Source organism: Hyperolius riggenbachi, chromosome 2 (assembly GCF_040937935.1).
Source record: "Hyperolius riggenbachi isolate aHypRig1 chromosome 2, aHypRig1.pri, whole genome shotgun sequence".
Classification (NCBI taxonomy): domain Eukaryota; kingdom Metazoa; phylum Chordata; class Amphibia; order Anura; family Hyperoliidae; genus Hyperolius; species Hyperolius riggenbachi.
In genome coordinates, this window is record NC_090647.1 from 326,353,685 (window position 1) to 326,376,813 (window position 23,129).

Genomic DNA, 23,129 nt, shown 5'->3' on the forward strand with positions numbered 1-23,129 from the left:
CCTTTTGAGACCAGCCTGGTGCTGTACAAAAAGAGTCCATCCACATTTCATAGGTATACTTTCTTCACTATAGGCCACTTCCAAACCAGTTCTCCAAGTCCTTTAATAATAAAACCACTATACGCTCACCAGATCCGTCGGCTAATCTTATCAGATCAGCAATCAGCGTTTTTGGCCTTGCCAGCAGGATTCCTCCGATCACTCCACCAGATTCCCCAAACATCCAGCCATATGATTCAAATAAACAAGGAAAATGCAATAGTGTGATAACGTTTTGATAATCTTTATATTATCACCAGTGCACCCTTTAGCTCAACAGTGCCACCCAACGTGCCTCCACCATCATAGATACACAGGGGGCTCACCAGATGCTCTGGCCGACCCGCAACAGACCAGCAGTACAGCGTGTTAATGTTGTTTTAAGTCCAGTATTCTTTATCAAAAGCACCCTAGGACTCAAACAAGACCGACCATAGCATAATTCCGTTTGATTTTAATCAGTAATAAAAAGTATTGCACTTACAAATTTGCAGAAAAAACATGCGCATATAAAATCACAGCACAGGATCCTCCAGTGTCTCCTCAGCTCCTAAAGGCTCCGCCCTACTACTTTCGTCCAATGACTCATCAGGGGCTAGCATTAGTGCTGTAGTTCTTGATATCTGTTGATCGCTCTGCTTTTATACTTTGTTTTATAATTTGAATAAGTTGCTTACAGAGAAACTTTAACCTAGGATTGAACTTCATCCCAATCCGTAGCCGATACCCTCTCCCACAAGAAATCTTTACCTTTTCTGGAATAGATCAGAGGGGTCTGTATGGCTGATATTGTGGCTAAACCCCTCCCCCATGCGGTCTGTGGACCTTGTTGCATAGTGGGAAATTATGGCCGTTTCCAACTGCCAATCAAGCAATATATCCCTCTGCATAGAGCTCTCAGAAAGAAATGAACATTCTGCAGAGATCACCTGGCAAGACTAAAGATGTCACCACCTGTGATAAATTTCAGAACGTAAATCAGGGAGTGGAAAGATTTTACAATGGGCAAGCTCTGACTAAATGATTTATAAATAAATATTGAAAAAAACAACATATTCCATATGTTGTTTCTACTACAGTTCCTCTTTAAAGTGTGACATCATTTACTTGCAGTTGTTCCCCACATCACTGATGCAATCCAGGAATGGGTTATGAGACAAGCTTTGATTCCTGTGGATGAAGATGGTATAGAACCCGAAGTCTGTGTAATTGAGGTATACAACGAGAATTGTGTTTTTATTTCATTATCATTTATTTTGTAAAGTGTATAACCACCTTGTTTAGGACAGTGAACCTTTCACTGGGATAATGCTTCATATGAAATTAAGACTCAGCAGAGTGTAGGCGGCCACATTGATTGTATGAGGGGGTCTAAATTAAATTGTGATAAACACTTGTATAGACCCATACCTCAATAGCACTTCCCTGAATTTCCCATATTCTTGTTTTGCCTTAAAGTGAACCCGAGGTGAGAGGGATATGGAAGCTGCCATATTTATTTCCTTCTAAACAATACCAGTTGCCTGGCAGCCCTGTTGATCTACTTGGCTGCAGCAGTGTCTGAATAACACCAGAAACTAGCATGCAGCTAATCTTGTCTGTCCTGACAATGTCAGAAACACCTGATGTGCTGCATGCTTGTTCAGGGTCTATGGCTAAAAGTATTAGAGGCAGAGGATCAGTAGGATAGCCACGAGACTGCTATTGCTTAGGGCCCGTTTCCACTAGAGCGAATCCGCATGCGTTGTCTGCATGCGGATTCGCATAACCAATACAAGTGGATGAGACTGTTTCCACTTGTCAGTTTTTTGGTGCGTTTTTCTGTGCAGGATTTTTCTGCACGGTAGGGCCTGCAGAATTCGCCTGCGTGTGGAATGCAGGCGATTCGCAGGCAATGTATTTAATAGGGGAAATCGCACATGCGTTTTTTGCCGCGATTTCGTGTGCGAATTCGCACTAAAACTAATGTACATTGAGCCAGGCAGTGACATGGTTAAAATCGCTGATAGTCTGCCTATGCGAAATCGCGGCAAAAATCGCATGCGGAATCGCATCCGCATGCGATTTTGTCAGCGGTGGAATCCCAGCGATTCGCACCGCACTAGTGGAAACGGGCCCTTAAAGAGACACTGAAGCGAAAAAAAAATGATATTATGATTTGTATGTGTAGTGCAGCTAAGAAATAAAACATTAAGATCAGATACATCAGTCTAATTGTTTCCAGTACAGGAAGAGTTGAGAAACTCCAGTTGTTATCTCTATGCAAACAAGCCATTAAGCTCTCTGACTAAGTTAGTCGTGGAGAGGGCTGTTATCTGACTTTTATTATCTCAACTGTAAGTGAACTGTTTACTTTTTCTCTGCTAGAGGAGAGGTCATTACTTCACAGACTGCTCTGAAAGAATCATTTTGAATGCTGAGTGTTGTGTAATCTGCACATATTATAGAATAATGCAATGTTAGATAAAACACTATATACCTGAAAATAAAAGTATGAGAATATTTTCTTTGCTGCTAATCTTCTAGAAATTATTCATAGTACACAACAAATTCACTATATCATATTTTTTTTTTTTCACTTCAGTGTCTCTTTAAAAGTAAATAAATATGGCAGCCTCCATGTACCTCTTACCTCGGGTTCACTTTAAATATTCAAACCTATATTTTTAACACTTCACTACTAGCCGAACGCGTCACGAGGATGGCCGTGGCGGCAGCCCCAGGACCGCCTAACCCCGATCGGCATAAAGTCCTGGGGCTCTGTTTTGCAGGCGATTGCGCGCGCATCTCCTGCTTGGTGGTCAGTCTCCGAGCGGCGATCGCCACTCGGGAGTCTGTTAGACGGCGAAACTGCCATCTATTTACCCGTACAGCGATGTGATCTACAGCGATGTGATCTACAGCAACGCTGTACTGGGGACAGCCGTGTGACACGGCTGTCCCCCTGTGTCCCACAGGAGCAATCCGCTGTGATAGGCTGAAGCCTAACACACCCGATCGCTGTGATAGGCTGGCCAGGGGAGGGAGGGTAAGGAATAAAAAAAAATATATTTGTATAAAAAAAAAAACCTGGGGGCGATCAGACCCCACCAACAGAGAGCTCTGTTGGTGGGGGGAAAAGGAGGGGGGAATCACTTGTGTGCGGTGTTGTGCGGCCCTGCAGCTTGGCTTTAAAGCAGCAGTTGCCTATTATACAAAAAAAGGCCCAGTCTTTAGGGGGGGGGGGGGGGGTTAACACTGGTCCTCAAGTGGTTAAACTGTCTTAGCAAATGCTGCTACACTTACTTTATTCAGCAATCATGATTGACTCTGAATCAATAGAGGACCATCGCCTTCTCTTAAAAGATTTGTCACAAAAAGCCAAAGTCTTAAAGGTCCTCAGTGCTTATTTCATGCAAACGATGCAGGAGACTTGATTGAATACCTGCCCCTTTTTATTCAGGATAACCTTTTATATAGGATAGCAAAAACAAAGTTCTGGCTCTTCAGGTTCACAGGTTGGTTGGAGAAGTTAATAATTATTGGTGGAAAGGGGCAAAGAAAATCTTTGACAGAGTGTTTTTTAAGAGGGGGAGACTGTGAAAACTTCAGACAGAAAAGAATATGGCACTAGAATAGTCCAGTCAGGATTACCAGGGGTTTGAGTACTTGGGGCTGGGATGCAGTATGCCTAGTCCAGCAGAGCTCCAGTTCTTTTGCCTGCTTATCATTCTTGCTTTTTCAAGAATTGACTGTTTAATTACCAAATTATAAGTAAATATATACATATTTTCTATAGACTCCGGTTTCTCATGTAACCTGCAGGGTAGTGAGCTTTGATACCATCTACATGCAATGCTGGGTTCATTATGCTTGCCTAGAAGTTTTAAAGACCATGGATACCTTCAGCTAAGCACTTAAAGGGAACCTTAAAGAGAACCTGAACTGAAAATAAAAAGTCAAAATAACCATACCCAGGTCATACTTGCCTCCTGTGTAGTCTACTCCTCAATCTCTTTCTCCTCTCCTGCGTCCCATTTGTCCACTGTGATCAATGGATTTCTCTGTCTTCCATTTTAAAAATGGCCATTACCCCCTAACAGTTTCCTTGTCAGCACACTGTTAAACTGTAATATCACCCACTTGAGCCATAGGGAAACATGGACATTACCTTGCACATTCAGTTGTAATTGACAGCTGCTGCTTTATAACTGACAGCAACTGGTATATTTCAGTTCTGACAAAATATTGTCAGAACTGGAAGGGATCACAGTAAGAAGAAAATGGTGAGCCTCTGAGAGGAACTGACAGTGAGGTTAGTATGTAATATTCATTTGCAGCTACATCGTGTTTATATTAAATTATTTTCCTCGCTTCAGGTTCCCTTTAAAGAGAAACCGTAACCAAGAATTGAACTTCATCCCAATCGGTAGCTGATACCCCCTTTTCCACGAGAAATCTATTCTTTTTCTCAAACAGATCATCAGGGGCTTTGTATGGGTGATATTGTAGTGAAACCCCTCTCACAGTTGTTAGCGCCTTACAGCACTGAGGTACTGACATCACTGTGGGAGCCTTGTTGCATTGTGGGAAATTACAGCTGTTTCCAACTGCCAAAAATGCAAGCAGCATCTCCTTCCAGTGACAATACCTGCCAGCAGTAAAAATGTCAGAATGTAAATCAGGGGGAGGAAAGATTTGACAACAGGCAAACACTGACTAAATCATTTATACATAATCATTGTAAAAATTAAGCCCTTTTTATTACATTATTTTCACTGGAGTTCCTCTTTAACTGAACCTAAAAAAAAAAAAGACTTCCTGTGCTCGCCTCATCACTCACTGATCATCCGGTCCCCCGTCGTGTCTCAGTTTAGTTTGGGTTTCCAGTTGAAGCTACCTTATTGTTCTTTTTGACATACCGTGACCTGGATGTAACGATTGTGGAACTTTCTCCGTGATCAGCGCACAACGCGTGCGCTGACACGGCGGAAATCCTCCACAAGCGTACATTTGCAGGCACCCAGCAAAAGGTGCTACGCACCTGTAGAGGGAAATTCCTGTCGGCAGATGGCGCTGGGGAGTGCAGAGGAACCAATCCTCTGTACCTCCACAAGTTGCCAGACAGGAATTGTACGAAGCGCAGAACGCAATCGCAAGTGAGGCGATTGCGAATGAGATTGAGCAAAGGGACAGGTTGTATGTGTGTGCGCCAATCCAGTCGCCACCCCGCGACCGCGCACACACACAACAGCAGATATGAAATAGGAACGCGATCGCGAGAGGTGCGATCGCCAGACGTGACACAAGGCAGATCAGAATAGAATACGAGGGTAGCAAAGGCACAGCAAATAATACAATAAGGAGATACGGAAAATAACAAACGCTAGCTAACCGCAAACACCGCACTCATTCGCAACAGTGCACGCGGTTATGCGCGGTCTCCACGTGATAAGCACAATAGAGACAAGCACGCCTAACTAACCATCGACAGACAGACATGAAACAGAGGACGCGAGCGCTTGCTTAACGGTTACCTCACCGAGCCTCCAGCAAGTGTAGCAGACAAGACAGACACACGAAAACAGGGACAAGCGAGAGATAGGATCCACAGCACTAGCGACAAGTGGCTAGCGCGATCCAGGTACAGAGTAGCAGAACAGAAGGATGCCCAGCGCTAGCGAAAAGTAGCTAGCGCGATCCCAGAAGACAGAACAGAAGGATCCTCAGCGCTAGCGAAAAGTAGCTAGCGCGATCCCAGGAGACAGAACAGAAGAGATAGCTGGTAGCAACCGCTGCACCAGCTATACTCCAAGAACAGAGATCAGAACCATTTCCTCTCGACCACCTTTGGGGCAGGACAATGGCAACAGGCAAGACAAGACAGAACAGGCAATACAGATAATACAACCTGACTGGGCTAGAAGGGGAGCCTAAAGCAACCCCCAGGAATTAACTATACTAGATAGCAATGGCTGACACTCCAGCAGTGTCCATCAGGAACAGACCATGGAAAGGAAATGACCAGCAAAGCCTTCTGGGAAACATAAAGCTCTTATAGTGCCAGTCATCAAAGAAGGCAGGTAGGGGATTTGCATAACGAATGTATGCAAATTCCCCAGCAAGAGAACAGACCAGAAACTTGCAATGGAAAGACAGGTCTCTGTTCAAGAGACCTGCAGCCCACAGACTAGAGGAATGGACAAACAGCTGTCTGCCTGTGCAGCCAGCTGAGCGGATCATCACACTGGATATATGAGACTTCACAAAAAATAATGTTCAATTCTTATCAACTTAAAATGGCTTGGCTTTAAGGGTTTCAGAAATGATTACATTTTAACTTGCTAGTCTTTTTTCCTCTTTTCAGCTTGGTGGAACTGTAGGAGATATAGAGAGCATGCCATTTGTGGAAGCTTTCCGCCAATTCCAGTTCAAAGTTCGAAGAGAGAATTTCTGTAACATCCATGTCAGTCTTGTACCACAGGTAAGAGTGTGTGGCCAGGAAAAAGCTAGCACAATTTATAGACCACATGGTCCCATATTATTATTATTTATTATTATTAGCGTCATATGAGGGACAAACCCTACTCTTGGGGGGGTATATTCAGTAAACAGTGGTAATTGGAAGGACGAAGGTTAAAGAGAAACCGTAACCAAAAATTTTACTTCATCCCAATCAGTAGCTGATAGTGATGAGCAACGGAAGAATTCTGAATAGGTTTTATTCGGAATTCATCCAGGTAATTAGCACACCTGAGGGGGGGCGCAGGAGGGTTAAACTTACCCAGGAGCCTTCTGCTTTAATCCGTCCCACGGTGCATCCCACGCTGTGTTCCAATTCACGGTCACGTGACTACTGCACTTCTTCCTTAAACCCGAAAGGAGGAAGTGCAGTAGGCACTTGATCGTGAATTGGAACGCAGCGTGGGATGCTCTGTGGGACGGATTACAGCAGAAGGCCCCCCCCAGGTGTGCTAATTACCTGGATGAATTCCAAATAAAACCTATTCAGAATTCATCCGATGCTCATCACTAGTAGCTGATACCCCCCTTTCCCATGAGAAATCTTTTCCTTTTCTCAAACAGATCATCAGGGGCCTCTGTATGGCTGATATTGTGGTGAAACCCCCTCCCACAGTGTGATGTCATGGTCCTGACAGTTTCCTGTCTGTGAACCTCATTGCATTGTGGGAAATATCTGTTTACAGATGTTTCCAACTGCCAAAAGAGCAAGCCGCATCTCCTTTCACTGACCTCACCTGCCAGCAGTAAAAATGTCGCCGTGTGATAAATGTCAGAATGTAAATCAGGTAGGGGAAAGATTTTACAATGGGCAAACACTGACTAAACCATTTATACATAATTTATTGTAAAAACAAAGCACTTTTTTATTGCATTATTTTCACATTATTTGGGGGAGCGGTGCCTCCATTTTGCCCTGAATGGAGTTTGATAGCAGTATCAGATGTTGTTTTTTGGGGGCTGGCATTATATAACTGACTTGGTTGATGGGGAGACTTGGTACCTACAGCAGGGGATTGTAACTGAGAATGGGAGTGCCACCCCTACTAAATGAAAGGCACAGAAAGTGCTAATATGGTGCTGAGTAGGTGGGGAGAAACTGCTGCAATGGATCATTGTAGTCTCCAGAGATCCATAGGCTCCACCCTGGTTTCATTGAGTTCAGATAGGTTTGGATATTGCTGACACCAATCCAGCTGCTCTCAAACTAAACTGAGCATGAATTGAGCAAAACTTATGCTCATTACAGAGAAAGCTAATGATCACTTTCAATATTTGTGCTTTGAGTTCTTCTTTCAAGATAGTTTAAATTATATCTAAAAACAAAAATAAGACAGCAGATAGCGCTGGCCTACATACATGTCCACCCTCTCCTGCCCTTATTTTCTACCCTCTCCTGCCCTCTCCTTGGGGTCAAATAATTCAGACTTGCATGCATTTTCATGCAAACTTTATCCAGCTTGAAACTATGCAAATCAAATGCACTTTCTAAAGACGCTGATTGACCTAATTTCCAGTTGGTGGTGAAGTAAATGGTGGTGAAGTAGTCTTCACTAGCCCTGCTGATTTTTTTTTTTCTCCTCCTTTAGTAGAGCTTGCATTTTGCTGTAATCCCATTGTATTTCAATTTTAGATAATCTCATCTTTGTGTCAAGTACAGTGCACCTCTTGTGTCCCTCAACCAAAGCAGTTTCCACACAAATATAATGGCTTTTATTTATTTAATGTTCTGTTACATTTGCAGCCCAGCGCTACTGGAGAACAGAAAACAAAACCCACCCAGAACAGCGTGAGGGAGCTTCGAGGACTGGGTCTTTCTCCTGATCTAGTATGTTGATTAGGATGTTTTGAATTGCTCCTTTTCTGCATGAAAAAATGTAATTGTAATTCAGTTCTACTGTTAAATTTTCCTGTAGGTTGTGTGTAGGTGTACTACACCCCTGGACACCTCAGTAAAGGAGAAGATATCGATGTTCTGTCATGTGGAACCACAACAGGTTAGACTAAAAATGCATAAAATCATATTTCCTTCTTGTAATAACCTGTAGTCCATATACATAAACAATAGCATGCCATGTGACAAGCATGTTTAGAAAGTACTGTGCTGTAGAGGTAGGTTTAGTAGACATTGTTCCTTCCCTGTCAAGAAGACCTAAACCACATTTTTCTGTCTGGATGTGAGTTGAATGGTCTCAACATTTCCCCGTCCCACATGATTGTGTTCTGGCCTTCATCATGTGGTGCGATATCCAACAGATGGTCTACATGCATTTCTTTAGAGCAAAATGTCAGATATGTTGGGGAAAATTAGACTGTTTTTAAGTTGCAGGAGAAATTTTTATTTAAATCCAGTTGAGGTTTGTTTGTGGTTTTTGTTTTTATTAATAGATAATCCAGTTACATATATCATGTCTTCCTTTGAATCACAGGTGATTTGTGTACACGACGTTTCTTCTATATATAGGGTTCCCCTTTTATTAGAGGAACAGGGGGTGGTTGATTATTTTCGGTGTCGTTTGGATCTTCCAATTGGTTGTCAGCCACGCAGGATGCTGATGAAGTGGAAGGAGATGGCAGACAGGTGAGTGCATGTTTGTATCTAGACTTATACTTGTAAAGAGGCGCTTACAGAAGCATCTGTTCTTTTTTAAGACTTTCTATGAAAAATGACAGAAAAATGTGTGGAGAATAAGATTATATGTTCTAGTGACTCCTGTTTTTAAAGAAAGCCCTTATATACTTTTATATAGCCATACACATAAGGTACCTCTTGCCATAAGCAGCAGTGAACTTTGAAGCTGGCTGTGCTACCACTCTTCTTTAGGATTGGCTCACATCTACTGATTCTGGCAGTGTAGAGGCTGGTAAATCATGGGTGTTTTTTTACTTACTTTAAAACTTCACGATTTTAAGACTGTGAAACCGCCCGACTGGGCCCATCCTCACATATGCATTGGGGCAGAAAAGCTTCTTGAAACGAAATTTCATGCAAAGTCTGGGGAATGGTACCCCACCTTCATAGGTGTTGCTGTGGTGACTACACTGCAACTCATGGAAGTAGCCGGTGGCAGCTTTTTCTGTGACTGCAGCAGTAAACTCCTCTAGTGTACAACCCTCAAAATGAGTGTGAACTCTACTGACTTCTCTTACAGTGCTGCTGAGGATACTGACATTGGGCATAGCTTTGCTATAGACCAGTGACCGCTAACCTTGGCACTCCAGCTGTGGTGGAACTACAAGTCCCATGAGGCATTACAATACTCTGACAGCTCTAAGCATAACTTGGGAAGGCAGAAGCATGATGGGATTTGTAGTTTTGTCACAGCTGGAGTGCCAAAGTTAGCCATCACTGCTATAGACACTAAACATGAACATAGGGCCAGAAAGAGAGAATAAAAAAAATACTTCAGCTTATTCTGATTGCCAAAGGTTTTTTATTTTACCCCTTCTACACTTAACACTAAATTTACCAGCACTTCGTTTTGTTACCCCAAAACACATACCCCAAACTGTATACTTTTATGCAGACTTGCACAGATTTCTTAATTTATCCTTATTTTTAAGCCATTGTCTTAACATGAAAAGCAAAACATTAACAATGCATTAAAATCCAACCCTGCTATCAGGTGTAAAGCTATACATGCCTTTGGTGCAATATGACAAACTGCTTACTACATATGCTTTTTGTTCACATAATCAAGCATCACAATGTTCAAACTTAAATGTATTCCCGATTCATCTGCTGTAGATATTGGAGAATTTCTCTTTCTGGAACGACCGTGCCGTGGCTAAATCAGATTTGATTTTTGTCTTTTTTATAATACTCCGGTTTCCCTAGGTATGACCGCCTGCTAGAATCGTGTAGCATTGCTCTGGTTGGAAAGTATACCAAGTTTTCTGATTCCTATGCATCAGTTATCAAAGCCCTAGAGCATTCTGCATTGGCTATAAACCATCGCCTAGAGATCAAGGTAAATCTTGTTTCCTTTTGTTGATAATGTATAAAGATAGTTTTGGGTTGCTTAAATTAAGAGTATTTACCTGCTTATGTACAGACTAGTGAAAGAAAAATGTTTTGCGTGAGAATTATATCATTTATTGGCAAGCTCAGTAGTAGGGGATATGCAAGAACAAGAGAAAATGCACAGACACCACTATCTGCTGTCCACCCTATATGTTTCGCTATGCATTTTTTTTTCCTACAGTCAGCGGGTGTTTTCATCTACAGAACTGTTCAAGTGCCCTTGATTGGGATCAGATTTGCAACAGAATGCAGTGCTGGAGCCATGCATTGCTGTAAAACACATCCGCCTGTGTTGCATAATGGGTGCAGGGCCTAAATCAACAGACTTTTTTTCATCTAATGCATCCTTGCTTGCATGTTGTAAGAAACACAAAAAACAACAGTTGCTTGCTTTTTCAGGATGGTATCTCAAATAAATTAGAATATCAGTTTATTTGGCTAATTCCATTCAGAAAGTGAATTTAATATATTTTCTAGTCTAGATTCATTACTCACAGAGCAAAATATTTCAAGTGTTTTATTTCTTTTAATTTGCTTATTATGGCCTGCAGGTAATGAAAAAAAAAAATCGGCATCTCAGAAAATTAGTATATTGTGAAAAAGTTCAATCTTGTAGACACTATAATACTATTCTACTGCGCCTGCTGAGTCCACTCCGGCCCACGTGGCGGTGATGGACAGCGCCGCTCGTGCAGGCGCAGTACAGGCCAACCTGGAGGTCACCCTGACGTCATCGCCGGGGGACCGTGACGGAGCTGCAGCGAACGGCTGACTGCAGAGCTGCGGCGAGGGACATGCTGGGAGCTTGGGGCTGCAGGAAGCCCCCGGTAAGTAGCACTTATTTTATTTATTTTGCCCTGATGACTCCTTTAAGGGGTAAAAAACGTGGAGCCTGAACTGGTTAATGAAATTCATAAAGAATCACTAAATGTCAAACAAGCGCTATTGCCTCACTTTTTTTTTTCTGCCACAATGCGCTGCCTTCTTGTCTGTTGCGGTAGCCTCTCTCCTCCATAAAACACAATAAGCTATTCAGCTATCGCTGAGCAGTTTGTTTACAGTAGTTGTTTCAAAATCTGCCATGTGGAGCAATTGTTCTGGACAACCATGATCTAGCGACTTTACTAACCCTTAGGAACCGTCATGCCAAAAGTGGTTATAGTCTTGTATTTTGTGTATTTAGCCACAAGATGTCACTGTTCTTGCACAGGTGCTTCTGTTTCAATGGCAGAAGGTTTTCAGACTAGCTCCCCAGGTTTCCCTATTGGAAAGTCACCCATCATATGAAGGATAAGAAGCAAGGTTGCTGTAACGCTGCAGCACCATGGTCCTGTCTGGTGACGGACAGTATGCAATAACCAGAAAACCCTGACCTGATCCCAGCCTGAAGCAGATAGAGGGCTGCCTTTTTGGTAGCACACAGTACTTTCTCTGACCTAGGTGGCTTTTAATGGAGAATTAGGAAATGGTGATCATGTGACTAGATGGATAATTAACCACTTAAGCTCTCAGTCATTTTCACTTTATGCATCCAACAATGTTCACCTCCCATTCATTAGCCTATAACTTTATCACTACTTATCACAATGAACTGATCTATATCTTGTTTTTTCCGCCACCAATTAGGCTTTCTTTGGGGGGTACATTTTGCTAAGAGCTACCTTACTGTAAATGCATTTTAATAGTAAGAATAAGAAAAAAATGAAAAAATTCATTATTTGTCAGTTTTCGGCCATTATAGTTTTAAAATAATACATGCCTCCATAATTAAAACCCACGTATTGTATTTGCCCATTTGTCACGGTTATTTCACCGTTTAAATTATGTCCCTATGACAATGTATCGCGGCAATATTTTATTTGGAAATAAAAGAGCATTTTTTCCGTTTTGCATCCATCACTATTTACAAGCTTATAAAAAAAAAGAGAGAAATATTTCATCTTTACATAGATATTTAAAAAGTTTAGACCCTTAGGTAAATATTTATGTGGTTTTTTTTTATAGTAATGTTTTTTGGTTTTTTTAATTAAACATTTTATGTGGGCATTTTTGGGAGGGTTGGATATAAATAGTGTTTTAATTGGGGAAATATGTGTATTGTAATGTTTTTTTACTTTTACTTGTAGTTTTACTTTTTGGTCACAAGATGGCAATCTTGAGTTTGTTTACATGACGTCACTCTAAGCGTACAATGTACGCTTAGAGGGACATAGCTTCAGAAAAAGCGTAGCTTCCGAGAGAAGCTGTCGCTTTTTCAGCGGGGGAGAGGAATCAGTGATCGGGCACCATAGCCCGATACATTGATTCCATGGCTACCGAATCCGCGGCCGGGAGTGAGCGTGCACGCGCGCGATCGGCCGCGGGAGCGTGCCTGTCCTCCTTGACGTTTTGATACGTCAAGGGGGACAAAGTGGTTAATGTAGGCATGTATCTACTTTATCCCAACTGCAATAGTTTGAGGGCCTCTTACGGTGCATAAAAATATATTTCTCATATGCCTGGATTTAGCATTTACATTCTGAATACCTTATGTGTAAGTCAGATATCAGTCATGTGACCACTGCTGTAGTCTTCCCTTCAGCAGTACTGTATATCCATTCTAAAGATGACATCTGCAAGTAGTTGTTCCCACTACAGTTACTAAAACCTGGCTGTCACTAAATCCTGCTCTGTCATAAAAATGTGTGTCACTGTACAGCACTGTGATCAGCAGGGACAAGGCACTGGAGTGTGGCAGGTTCTTTCCCTAAGAATAACTGAAACGCAGGATATAAATGACACTGTAAAATGCACGTTGGTAGATTTGTACTGTATTTATTAAAATCTTTGTCATTTATCATCTTTTTTTTTTTTACTACCACAATATACCGATTGCAATGCTGGATGCACAAACATTTTAAAGTGATTTTTTTTATCTAATTAGTTTTAACCAGAATTAATGTTTTGCAGTCCTTTAGATCACATTCCATTAGAAAAACGCCCACAAGTAATTTTATTGTATACACTCTACTGCTAAATTCTCCTACATACTGTAGAGGTCATCGGGGATGGGTGCTGGATGGGAGGTATATATCTCCAGTGTTTGGATTGTGGTCCCTTTAAAACCTTGTGTGGTCTTAGGAAAGGAGTTTGGATTTTGGAACCAGCAAGCAATTGCTGCTTGTGTTTTTTTTTTTTTTTCTCGTCAGGGCCGGCCTCCTGGGATGGGAGGGCAGGAATGGCGGGCCTTCCCATCCCACCTAGGTACACACCTGGTTGGCAGTAGGGCTGAGAAAGCCTCACTAAGGTTATGACAATGAGATGCTAATTATGCATAAGGAGCAGCCTCACAGGCAGTCAGAGAGAGGTGTTTGGAGGCGTAGCATGTTAGCTACTGGATGTCCTGTGAAGGAGGATTGGTGGTGACTTGCTGGAAGCCAAACCACACTGTGGACTGCTGTGAGTGTGGCTTTGGCCTGTTGGAAATATACTTGCTTTGAACAAACTGGACTTTTTTTTACTACAAACGCTGACGTAAGCTTACTGTTTATTTTCCTCATTACTGCTGAAGCTAAGCTGTTTATGTTCTGCTGCTAAAATAAACGGACTTTATTTTATATATCTGCGTGCTGGCTGCGACCCCTCTAAACTTCACAATACGTATGATTCCGCACATTTGTTTGCACAGCTGAAACTGTCTTCACTGGAAATTCATTTTACTGTATGCTGCCTAATATTTGTTAGTCATTGTGAAGTTGACTGCGCTACTTGCACTACTCTTCTGCTGTGAACAAAATCCCGGCAGGGGAGTATCAGATGCAGAGGAGACCTTGTATCTGTAGCAGTCAGCCAGTATGGTATTCATAGAAAGATCATTCTGAAGACTAGTGCGAGTTCAGGTGTTCCACGATGCCATTGATGATCAGTGGTGACCCACCTCGGTCACTATTGCATTGTAGCCTCTGCAGTTGATTACAATTTATATTAAACAAAAACCCTTGAGGCTAGGTTCATAGTTGGGTGTTTGTGTTTGTGTTTTAACAGGAACGCAATGGAACAAAAGTTGTGCCACACGTTACGGCAGTGTTACCTCGCATACAGACAATGAAAAGTTTGCTTCCCTGTACCTGTTAACATGTGCGTTTAACAGTAACTGCAGCAGTGCGTTACCATAACGCAACACATTGCACCACAATGCTACGAACGTTGCATAGACTTAACATTGCAGTGTGTCATTCCGCATTGCAATGCCTCTCAAGTTTTTAGTATTTTTTTTTTCTTTATTTTGGAGATTGGATATTTTGGAAATTTCAGACCAACTTTATCAAGAATTGTATGGTGTGTGATGGATTGTCAGTTACTTCATTTACAGTTCCAATCAATTTTTTCTGAGCTTTCAATTATTTTATTCCTGATTGGGGAAAAAAATAATCATAGGTGTTTGGTACATTGGTCAGATTTTTGAATTGTTACAATCAGTCAGAAAAATTGATTGCTATTCTTGAATTAAACAAATATTCAAAAAATTGTATGGTGTGTGGCCACCTTAACCACTTCACCTCCCTTGCTACGCTTATCTACTCCCCACAAAACTTCATCTGAAGCTCAGGGGAGTAGATTGGCGTACTTGTGGTAAACAGTGTGCTGTATGCCCAATAAGCTATCTGATTATGTATATAGGGTATCATTTTAACCGTGACAAGTGAGAGAATAGATTTTGTGTTGTTTGACAACTGAGGGCTAAGTCATGTGATTTTTTTTTTTACCGGAAAACTGAATGAAAAGCAATAAAACTGTTATTTTCATGTACTCTATACCCCTAAATAAATACTTGTAAAAAAAACAAAAGTGGCAGCATTGAAAAGAGAATACATAGTTACCCTAGGGACTTAGCTTTTAAAATATGTATGCCATGAGAGTGTATTACTGTTAATCATGAAGATAAGGGCTTTGAATTACTGATAGAGTACAATGAGAAAACAAAAAACACAAACCAGAAACTAATATATTATCGCCATACATTGTACTAGGAACATTATTTAAATGTTGAGATAACCAGGACAAATTAGCAAATACAATATGTGGGTTTTACCTATGGTAACATTGTTTATTTGAAAACTATAGTGAATAGAAATGGAGAAATAGTGTATTTTTTCTTTTTTTCCCCTAATTTTTCCCTTTAAAATGCACAGATAATAACATAATTACTAAAAGCAAATATCACCCTCACAAAGCATAATTTGTGGCAAAAAAAACCAAGATATAGATCATTTACATCTGATGAGTAGCAATAAAGTTATTGGTGAACGAATGGGAGGAGAGCTGAAATGTGAAAATTGCTCTGGTTTTGAAAGAGACTCTGTAACAACAAAAAACCTCCCCTGGGGGGGGTACTCACCTCGGGTGGGGGAAGCCTCCGGATCCTAATGAGGCTTCCCACGCCGTCCTCTGTCCCACGGGGGTCTCGCTGCAGCCCTCCGAACAGCCGGCGACAGAGCCGACTGTAGCTTCAATATTTACCTTTGCTGGCTCCAGCGGGGGCGCTGTGACGGCTTTCGGCACGGAAATAGACTGAAATACCCGATCTCCGTCGGGTCCGCTCTACTGCGCAGGCGCCGGAAACTTGCGCCTGCGCAGTAGAGCAGACCCGACGGCGATCGGGTATTTCCGCCTACTTCGGAGCCGACAGCCGTCAGAGCGCCTGCGCAGGAGCCAGGAAGGTAAATATTATGTCACCGCTGCACGGAGGGCTGCAGCGAGACCCCTGACGGATGGAGGATGGCGTGGAAAGCCTCATTAGGATCCGGAGGCTTCCCCCACCCGAGGTGAGTACCCCCCAGGGGACGTTTTGTCGTTACAGTTCCTCTTTAACCACTTTGTCCTACTTGACGTATAAAAACGTCGAGGACAGGCGCGCTCCCGCGGCCGATTGCACGCGCACTCCCGGCCGCGGAGTCGGTAGCCACGGAATCAATGTATCGGGCTGGGGAGCCCGATCATTGATTCCTCTCCCCCGCTGAAAAAGCGACAGCTTCTCTCGGAAGCTTCGCTCTTTCTGAAGCTGTGTCCCTCTAAGCGTACATTGTACGCTTAGAGTGACGTCATGTAAAAAAAATCGAGATTGCCATCTTGTGGGCAAAAATACACCAATATTTCCCCAAATAAAACACTTTTAAAACCCACCCTCCCAAAAATGCCCACATAAAATGTTTAATAAAAAAAAACAAAAAAAACATTACTATAAAAAAAACAAAAAACGCATAAATATTTACCTAAGGGTCTAAACTTTTTAAATATCTATGTAAAGATGAAATATTTCTCTATTTTTTTTTTATAAGCTTGTAAATAGTGATGTATGCAAAACGGAAAAAATGCTCTTTTATTTCCAAATAAAATATTGTTGCGATACATTGTGATAGGGACATAATTTAAATGGTGAAATAACCGTGACAAATGGGCAATAACAATACGTGGGTTTTAATTATGGAGGCATGTATTATTTTAAAACTATAATGGCCGAAAACTGACAAATAATGAATTTTTTCATTTTTTTTCTTATTCTTCCTGTTAAAATGCATTTACAGTAAAATGGCTCTTAGCAAAATGTACCCCCCAAAGAAAGCCTAATTGGTGGTGGAAAAAACAAGATATAGATCAGTTCATTGTGATAAGTAGTGATAAAGTTATAGGCTAATGAATGGGAGGTGAACATTGCTCAGATGCATAAGCTGAAAACGACTGAGATGTTAAGTGGTTAAAGAGTAACTGTTAGCCCCAAAAATGAAATTTAAATCTCTATTGCAATGTTTTATTTACTTTTTAAGTGAGCCAAAAAGGCAATGCAGAAGTTAAAAATCAATCAAATTTTTTTACTATGTAGCCTTTTCCCCAAGCTCTGGACGCAAAGCCGCATATCAGATACTGCTGAGCATGCAGAGCATGCTTATGTCTGCCCGACCCCCCCCCTCTCCCCCCCAGGACCAGGTGCCGATATATTCTCACCCCAAACAGCTGACCGCTCTGACACGGAGAGAGAGCGGGAGCACTTCCAGCGCCGCCACCGCAGAGCAGCCGCCGCTGTGCATGGTGCACGGCGGCGGCTGCTCTGCGGTGGCGGCGCTGGAAGTGCTCCCGCTCTCTCTCCGTGTCAGAGCGGTCAGCTGTTTGGGGTGAGAATATATCGGCACCTGGTCCTGGGGGGGAGAGGGGGGTCGGGCAGACATAGGCATGCTCTGCATGCTCAGCAGTATCTGATATGCGGCTTTGCGTCCAGAGCTTGGGGAAAAGGCTACATAGTAAAAAAATTAGATTGATTTTTAACTTCTGCATTGCCTTTTTGGCTCACTTAAAAAGTAAATAAAACATTGCAATAGAGATTTAAATTTTATGTTTGGGGCTAAGGCCACATACACACATCAGACTATAGTCTTTTGAAAATGAAAGATCACAGACCAATCTTACCACCCTTCATGTAGTATGAGAGCCATACTCTACACAGTCTTTTCTATGGAGCTGAACTCCCCATCAGAGAAAAATCTTTGCAAGATGCTGCACACAGATGCAGTACAGACACAAAAGATCAGTATCTGCAAAAGATCTGTTCCTGCCAAAAATCCATTCCTGCAAATTGCAATGATAGTCTATGAGATCTGCAGATCATCATACACACATGATTTAAATGACATTCATCTGCAGATCAGATCCACCAGGATGGATTTTCAGATCTGCGGATGATTGCTTGATCTGCAAATGAATGTCAGTTAAATCATGTGTGTATGATGATCTGCAGATCTCATAGACTATCATTGCAATTTGCAGGAATGGATTTTTGGCAGGAACAGATCTTTTGCAGATACTGATCTTTTGTGTCTGTATAGCATCTGTGTGTGCAGCATCTTGCAAAGATTTTTTTCTGATGGGTAGTTCAGCTCCATAGAAAAGACTGTGAAGTTATGGCTCTCATACTACATGAAGGGTGGTAAGATTGGTCTGTGATCTTTCATTTTCAAAAGACTATAGTCTGATGTGTGTATGCACCTTAACAGTTACTCTTTAAGCAAAAAACCCTGTGGTGCTGAAGTGGTTAAAACAATACTGGCAAATGAAGCCAGAGTTGTTTTACTAAAAATCTCTTTTGATTCTGTTAGAGACACAGAAGTGAAAAAATTATGATATAATGAATTGGTTGTGTAGTACGGATAATTACTAGAACATTAGTAGCAAAGAAAATATTCTCATATTTTCAGTTTCAGTTATTTAGTTGTTTTTTTTTATTTTTTTGTTTTTTTTTTATAACATTGCGTCATTCTCTAATATTTGCAGTTTACACACTACTCAGCATTCTATATGATTTTACATAGCAGACCAGTGAAGTTTTGAACTGTTCTCTGCAAAAAAAAAAAAAAAAAATAGCCACCGACACTTGAGATAATAAGCTTCAGAAATCAGAGCTCTCTGCAACTTTGAAAGTCGTGGAGCTCAATGGCTCTTTTGTATGGATAACTGAAGTTTCTTAACTCTTCCTGTACTGGAAACAGTATTAGACTTACTTAGGTCTCTGCTCCTAATGTTTTATTTCTTAGCTGCGCTACACATACAAATCATTCTATCATAATTTTTTTTTTTTTCCGCTTTAAACTGTTGCAACTTTGTCTCTTCCACTGTTAGGCCTAGTGCACACCAGAGCGGATACGCCTGGTTAATGTATTTCAATGGGCTGATGCACACCAGAGCGGGAGGCGGTTTGCAGAAACGCATACTCCCGGGTTTTTGGATTGCGGAGGCGTTTCTGCCTCAATGTTAAGTATAGGAAAAACGCAAACCGCTCTGAAAAACGGCACTTTAGAGCGGTTTGCCAGGCGTTTTTTGTTACAGTAGCTGTTGAGTAACAGCTTTACTGTAACAATACATGAAATCTACTACACCAAAAACGCTTCACAAAACCGCAAAATGCTAGCTGAAACGCTACAGGAAAAGAAAAAGCGTTTCAAAATCTGCTAGCATTTTGCGGATCTGCTAGCGGTTTTTGGTGTGCACTAAGGGCCATAGTGACTTTAGTTTCACGTCAAAATCTGATATGTTGTGTAATTTTGTAACAATAATCACTGAAAAGTTTTCTGAACAGAATAATTCAACTCACTAAGATATAGAAAACCTTGTTTTGTTAATGACTTCCAGTGTGATCTGTAAACCGTCAGCTGTCTCTACTGTTTGATATGCTGACAAATGTTTATATTTCTTTAACCAGTATATAGACTCTGCTGATTTGGAACCAAACACCTTGCAGGAGGACCCTGTGCGGTACCACGAAGCCTGGCAGAGACTCTGCAGCTCAGAGTAAGTAAACAGTCAATGTGAAGATGGGTTCCATATTTAAAGAGAATCAAAGGTGAAATAAAATAAAGCTTTTATACATACCTGGGGCTTCCTCCAGCCCCATACGCACTGATCGCTCCACCGCTGCCTGCAACTACGAGAAGCGGCTCTTCCATCAGTCGGAGCCAGTCTAGCGTAGGAGAAGTGCGCTCTTTGCATATCTCCAGCAGCCGCTGGAGAGATACGTAGAGGGTGCACTTCTCCTGCGTAGCCTGGCTCCGATGACGTCAGTGACAGGAGCCGGTTCTCATAGTTGCAGGCAGCGGTGGAGCGATCCGTGCGTATGGGGCTGGAGGAAGCCCCAGGTATGTATAAAAAGCTTTTCTTTCTTTCATCTCTGGTTCCCTTTAAGTGGCCACACAGCAGTATCTTTTACTGGCAGATTCCTCCACTTCACTTACGGTCTCCTGAGATCTGCTTCAGTTAGGAACATTGGGCTCTATTCACAAAACTTCTCATAAATGACTTATTTATTACCTAATTGATAAAATAAATTTTAAGCACATTTACAAGCAAAATAATCTATCAAAGTAAGTTGTTCCTGATTAACTTCATTTCAATATTACTTTTCTTACCTTAATTATATTTTTGCTCTTTGGGAGCTTAATAATGTAACATAGATAAGGTGAAAACAGGTGAAAAAGCTTTGTGAATCATGCCCATTATGAGGTGGAAGGCTGTTGGCTTTGCAATGCTTTGAGCAGTACAGATCCTTGCACATGTTATCCCCGCCCCTTAAAATACTTCTGCTGAAACCCAATCAGATTCCAGGCTTCAATGTTTTATATTAAAAGCTGCTCTCTGTTTAGTACTGTATTTCCATTGGGGAATAGGCAGCATGAAAGTGGCTTGCCAACCCTGTGCATAGGACCAGTTCTAGACCTGCCTCAATGCAAATTTATATATACAATAACATTTGTAAAGCGCTTTTCTCCCATAGGACTCAAAGTGCATAGTTGTGTCTAAGATCAATAAAGGATTGCAGGCTGGACTGTGTTACAGAGGAGATAGTCAAGTGTTTATAAATGCCAGACTGAAGAGGTGGGTTTTCAGTTTGGAGTTTAATGCTTTCAGAGATGGAGCTGTCCTGATTGGGTGTGGCAGGGAGTTCCAAAGTCTAGGGGCAGCATGACAGAAGGCTCTGTCTCCAACGGTTTTGAGGTGGACGCTGGGGGTGACCAAAGTATTACATCCTTTTGATCTAAGATTGTGGGGGGTGTGATGCAGTTGCAACAAGTCCATCAGGTATCCAGGGCCCAGATTGTGCAAGGCTATTTAGCACAGCTATTCTAATATCTCTTATATCCTAATGGTTGTGGGTCAACTTAAGCTATCTGTGTACTCTGTACTACTGGATTTCCGTCATTAAAGTTCCACAAAAATACTCAAAACTTGAAAAAGAAAAAAAAGCAGTGGAATAGTAAAAGGGTAGAATAATTTGCAGAAACAGGCCTGGTGCACACCAAAAAACCGCTAGCAGATCCGCAAAATGCTAGCAGATTTTGAAACGCTTTTTCTTCTTTTTCTGTAGCGTTTCAGCTAGCATTTTGCGGTTTTGTGAAGCGTTTTTGGTATGTAGTAGATTTCATGTATTGTTACAGTAAAGCTGTTACTGAACAGCTACTGTAACAAAAAACGCCTGGCAAACCGCTCTGAATTGTCGTTTTTCAGAGCGGTTTGCGTCTTTCCTATACTTTACATTGGAGGCAGAAACGCCTCCGCAATCCAAAATCTGCAGCAGCCCAGGAGTATGCGTTTTTGCAAAACGCCTCCCGCTCTGGTGTGCACCAGCCCATTGAAATACATTACCCTAGCGGATCCGCACCCGCAAGCGGATCGCAAACCGCAGCAGAACCGCTCTGGTGTGGACTAGGCCCTAGGTTCTCAACGTGTGGTACCTGTACCCCAGGGGGTACTTCTGATGGTTCCAGGGGGTACTCGAGCTTGATATACTTAACCAAGGATAACAAATTTAGAGATTTAGAAAACGATCAATTTTATTTAATCAACACCAAATTAGTGTTTTAGCTAAGTAAAAGCAATAGTGAAAGCTTGGAAATTGTTTAGAACGAATTATCATGTACTACGAGTAAATATATTTTTGTCAAGGGGTACTTGTGATAATGTTTACTATGCTAGGGGGTACCTGGTGCGTACAGGTTTTTAAAAGGGGTACATGCCAATAAAATGTTGAGAAACACTGCACTAGGCCACAGAAAGCCTGTCAGCTCCTGCTTGGCGGTCTAAAGGTTGGCTAAACCTTTAAAGTGGAGTTGAAACCAGGAAAAAGAAAATAACAATATAAACCTGCACTGAAGCAACCTTATTGTGTGTTGCATTCTCCTTGGACACGCATGATAATGTCATTGTGCCTGGCACACTGGGAGAGGGAGCAGGCTGGTCAGGTGGCAGAAGTGAACCAGTCACTTCTGCAACACCAAACATGAGGGAGCAGAGCCAAAATTTGTAGCAATTCAAGGCCAAGTTCAGGCTGTCTTTTAATATTGTGTGGAAAATACTACACTAAGTGATGAGCATCGCATATGACACATTTTTGCATTATTACTCCTTCTTACCACACTGGCTGGGATAATGAAACTGGCTTCTTGTGTGACTGTCATTCTTTTTTTCTTTTTTTAAATAGCAGTCTTAACAATCCAAACTCCCCCCTATCCCATCACCACCAACATGAGGTAGTCCTGTGGGAACTAGAAGGGGAGACCAGCCAGTCTTTCAGATCGAACACAGCTGAGCCCTGCCTTCTTCCCCTCTGCTGCAGTAATTCATTGCTTCCAGACATCCAAGTTCTTTTATGCTGAGAGACTAGCTCAGAAGGACTTGGACATCTGGAAGCCAGTCTCTCACACAGACTGATAATATATGGAGGCTAGAGGAGGAAGTTTGAAAGGAAGTGTTAGACCAGGCATGGGCAAACTCAGCCCTCCAGCTGTTACGGAACTACAAGTCCCGCAATGCATTTGCCTTTATGGGTCATGACTGTGGCTTTGACTCCTGCAATGCATTGTGGGACTTTTAGTTCCTTAACAGCTGGAGGGCCAAGTTTGCCCATGCCTGTGTTAGACCCTGATGCCTACCCCTCCACGGGTGGTGCTCTTCTACAGCAACAGACTCGTATTCATGTCATACTGGCAAATCAGTTGACAGAAATAATGTGAATATACTGTATACAAGGTAAGAAGTGCTTGGGTAT

General features: G+C 41.9%; 1 protein-coding gene across 1 annotated transcript in view; it reads left to right on the top strand.

Moving 5' to 3' along the window:
• Nucleotides 1–23,129, top strand: part of CTPS1 (CTP synthase 1) — an 82,514-nt gene that overhangs the window by 44,131 nt on the left and 15,254 nt on the right. The window contains exons 4-10 of the mRNA XM_068269282.1: nt 1,153–1,253; nt 6,386–6,502; nt 8,285–8,368; nt 8,457–8,537; nt 8,970–9,121; nt 10,379–10,511; nt 19,791–19,879. Coding sequence (XP_068125383.1) covers nt 1,153–1,253; nt 6,386–6,502; nt 8,285–8,368; nt 8,457–8,537; nt 8,970–9,121; nt 10,379–10,511; nt 19,791–19,879 — 757 coding nt within the window. The remainder of the gene's footprint in view (nt 1–1,152; nt 1,254–6,385; nt 6,503–8,284; nt 8,369–8,456; nt 8,538–8,969; nt 9,122–10,378; nt 10,512–19,790; nt 19,880–23,129) is intronic.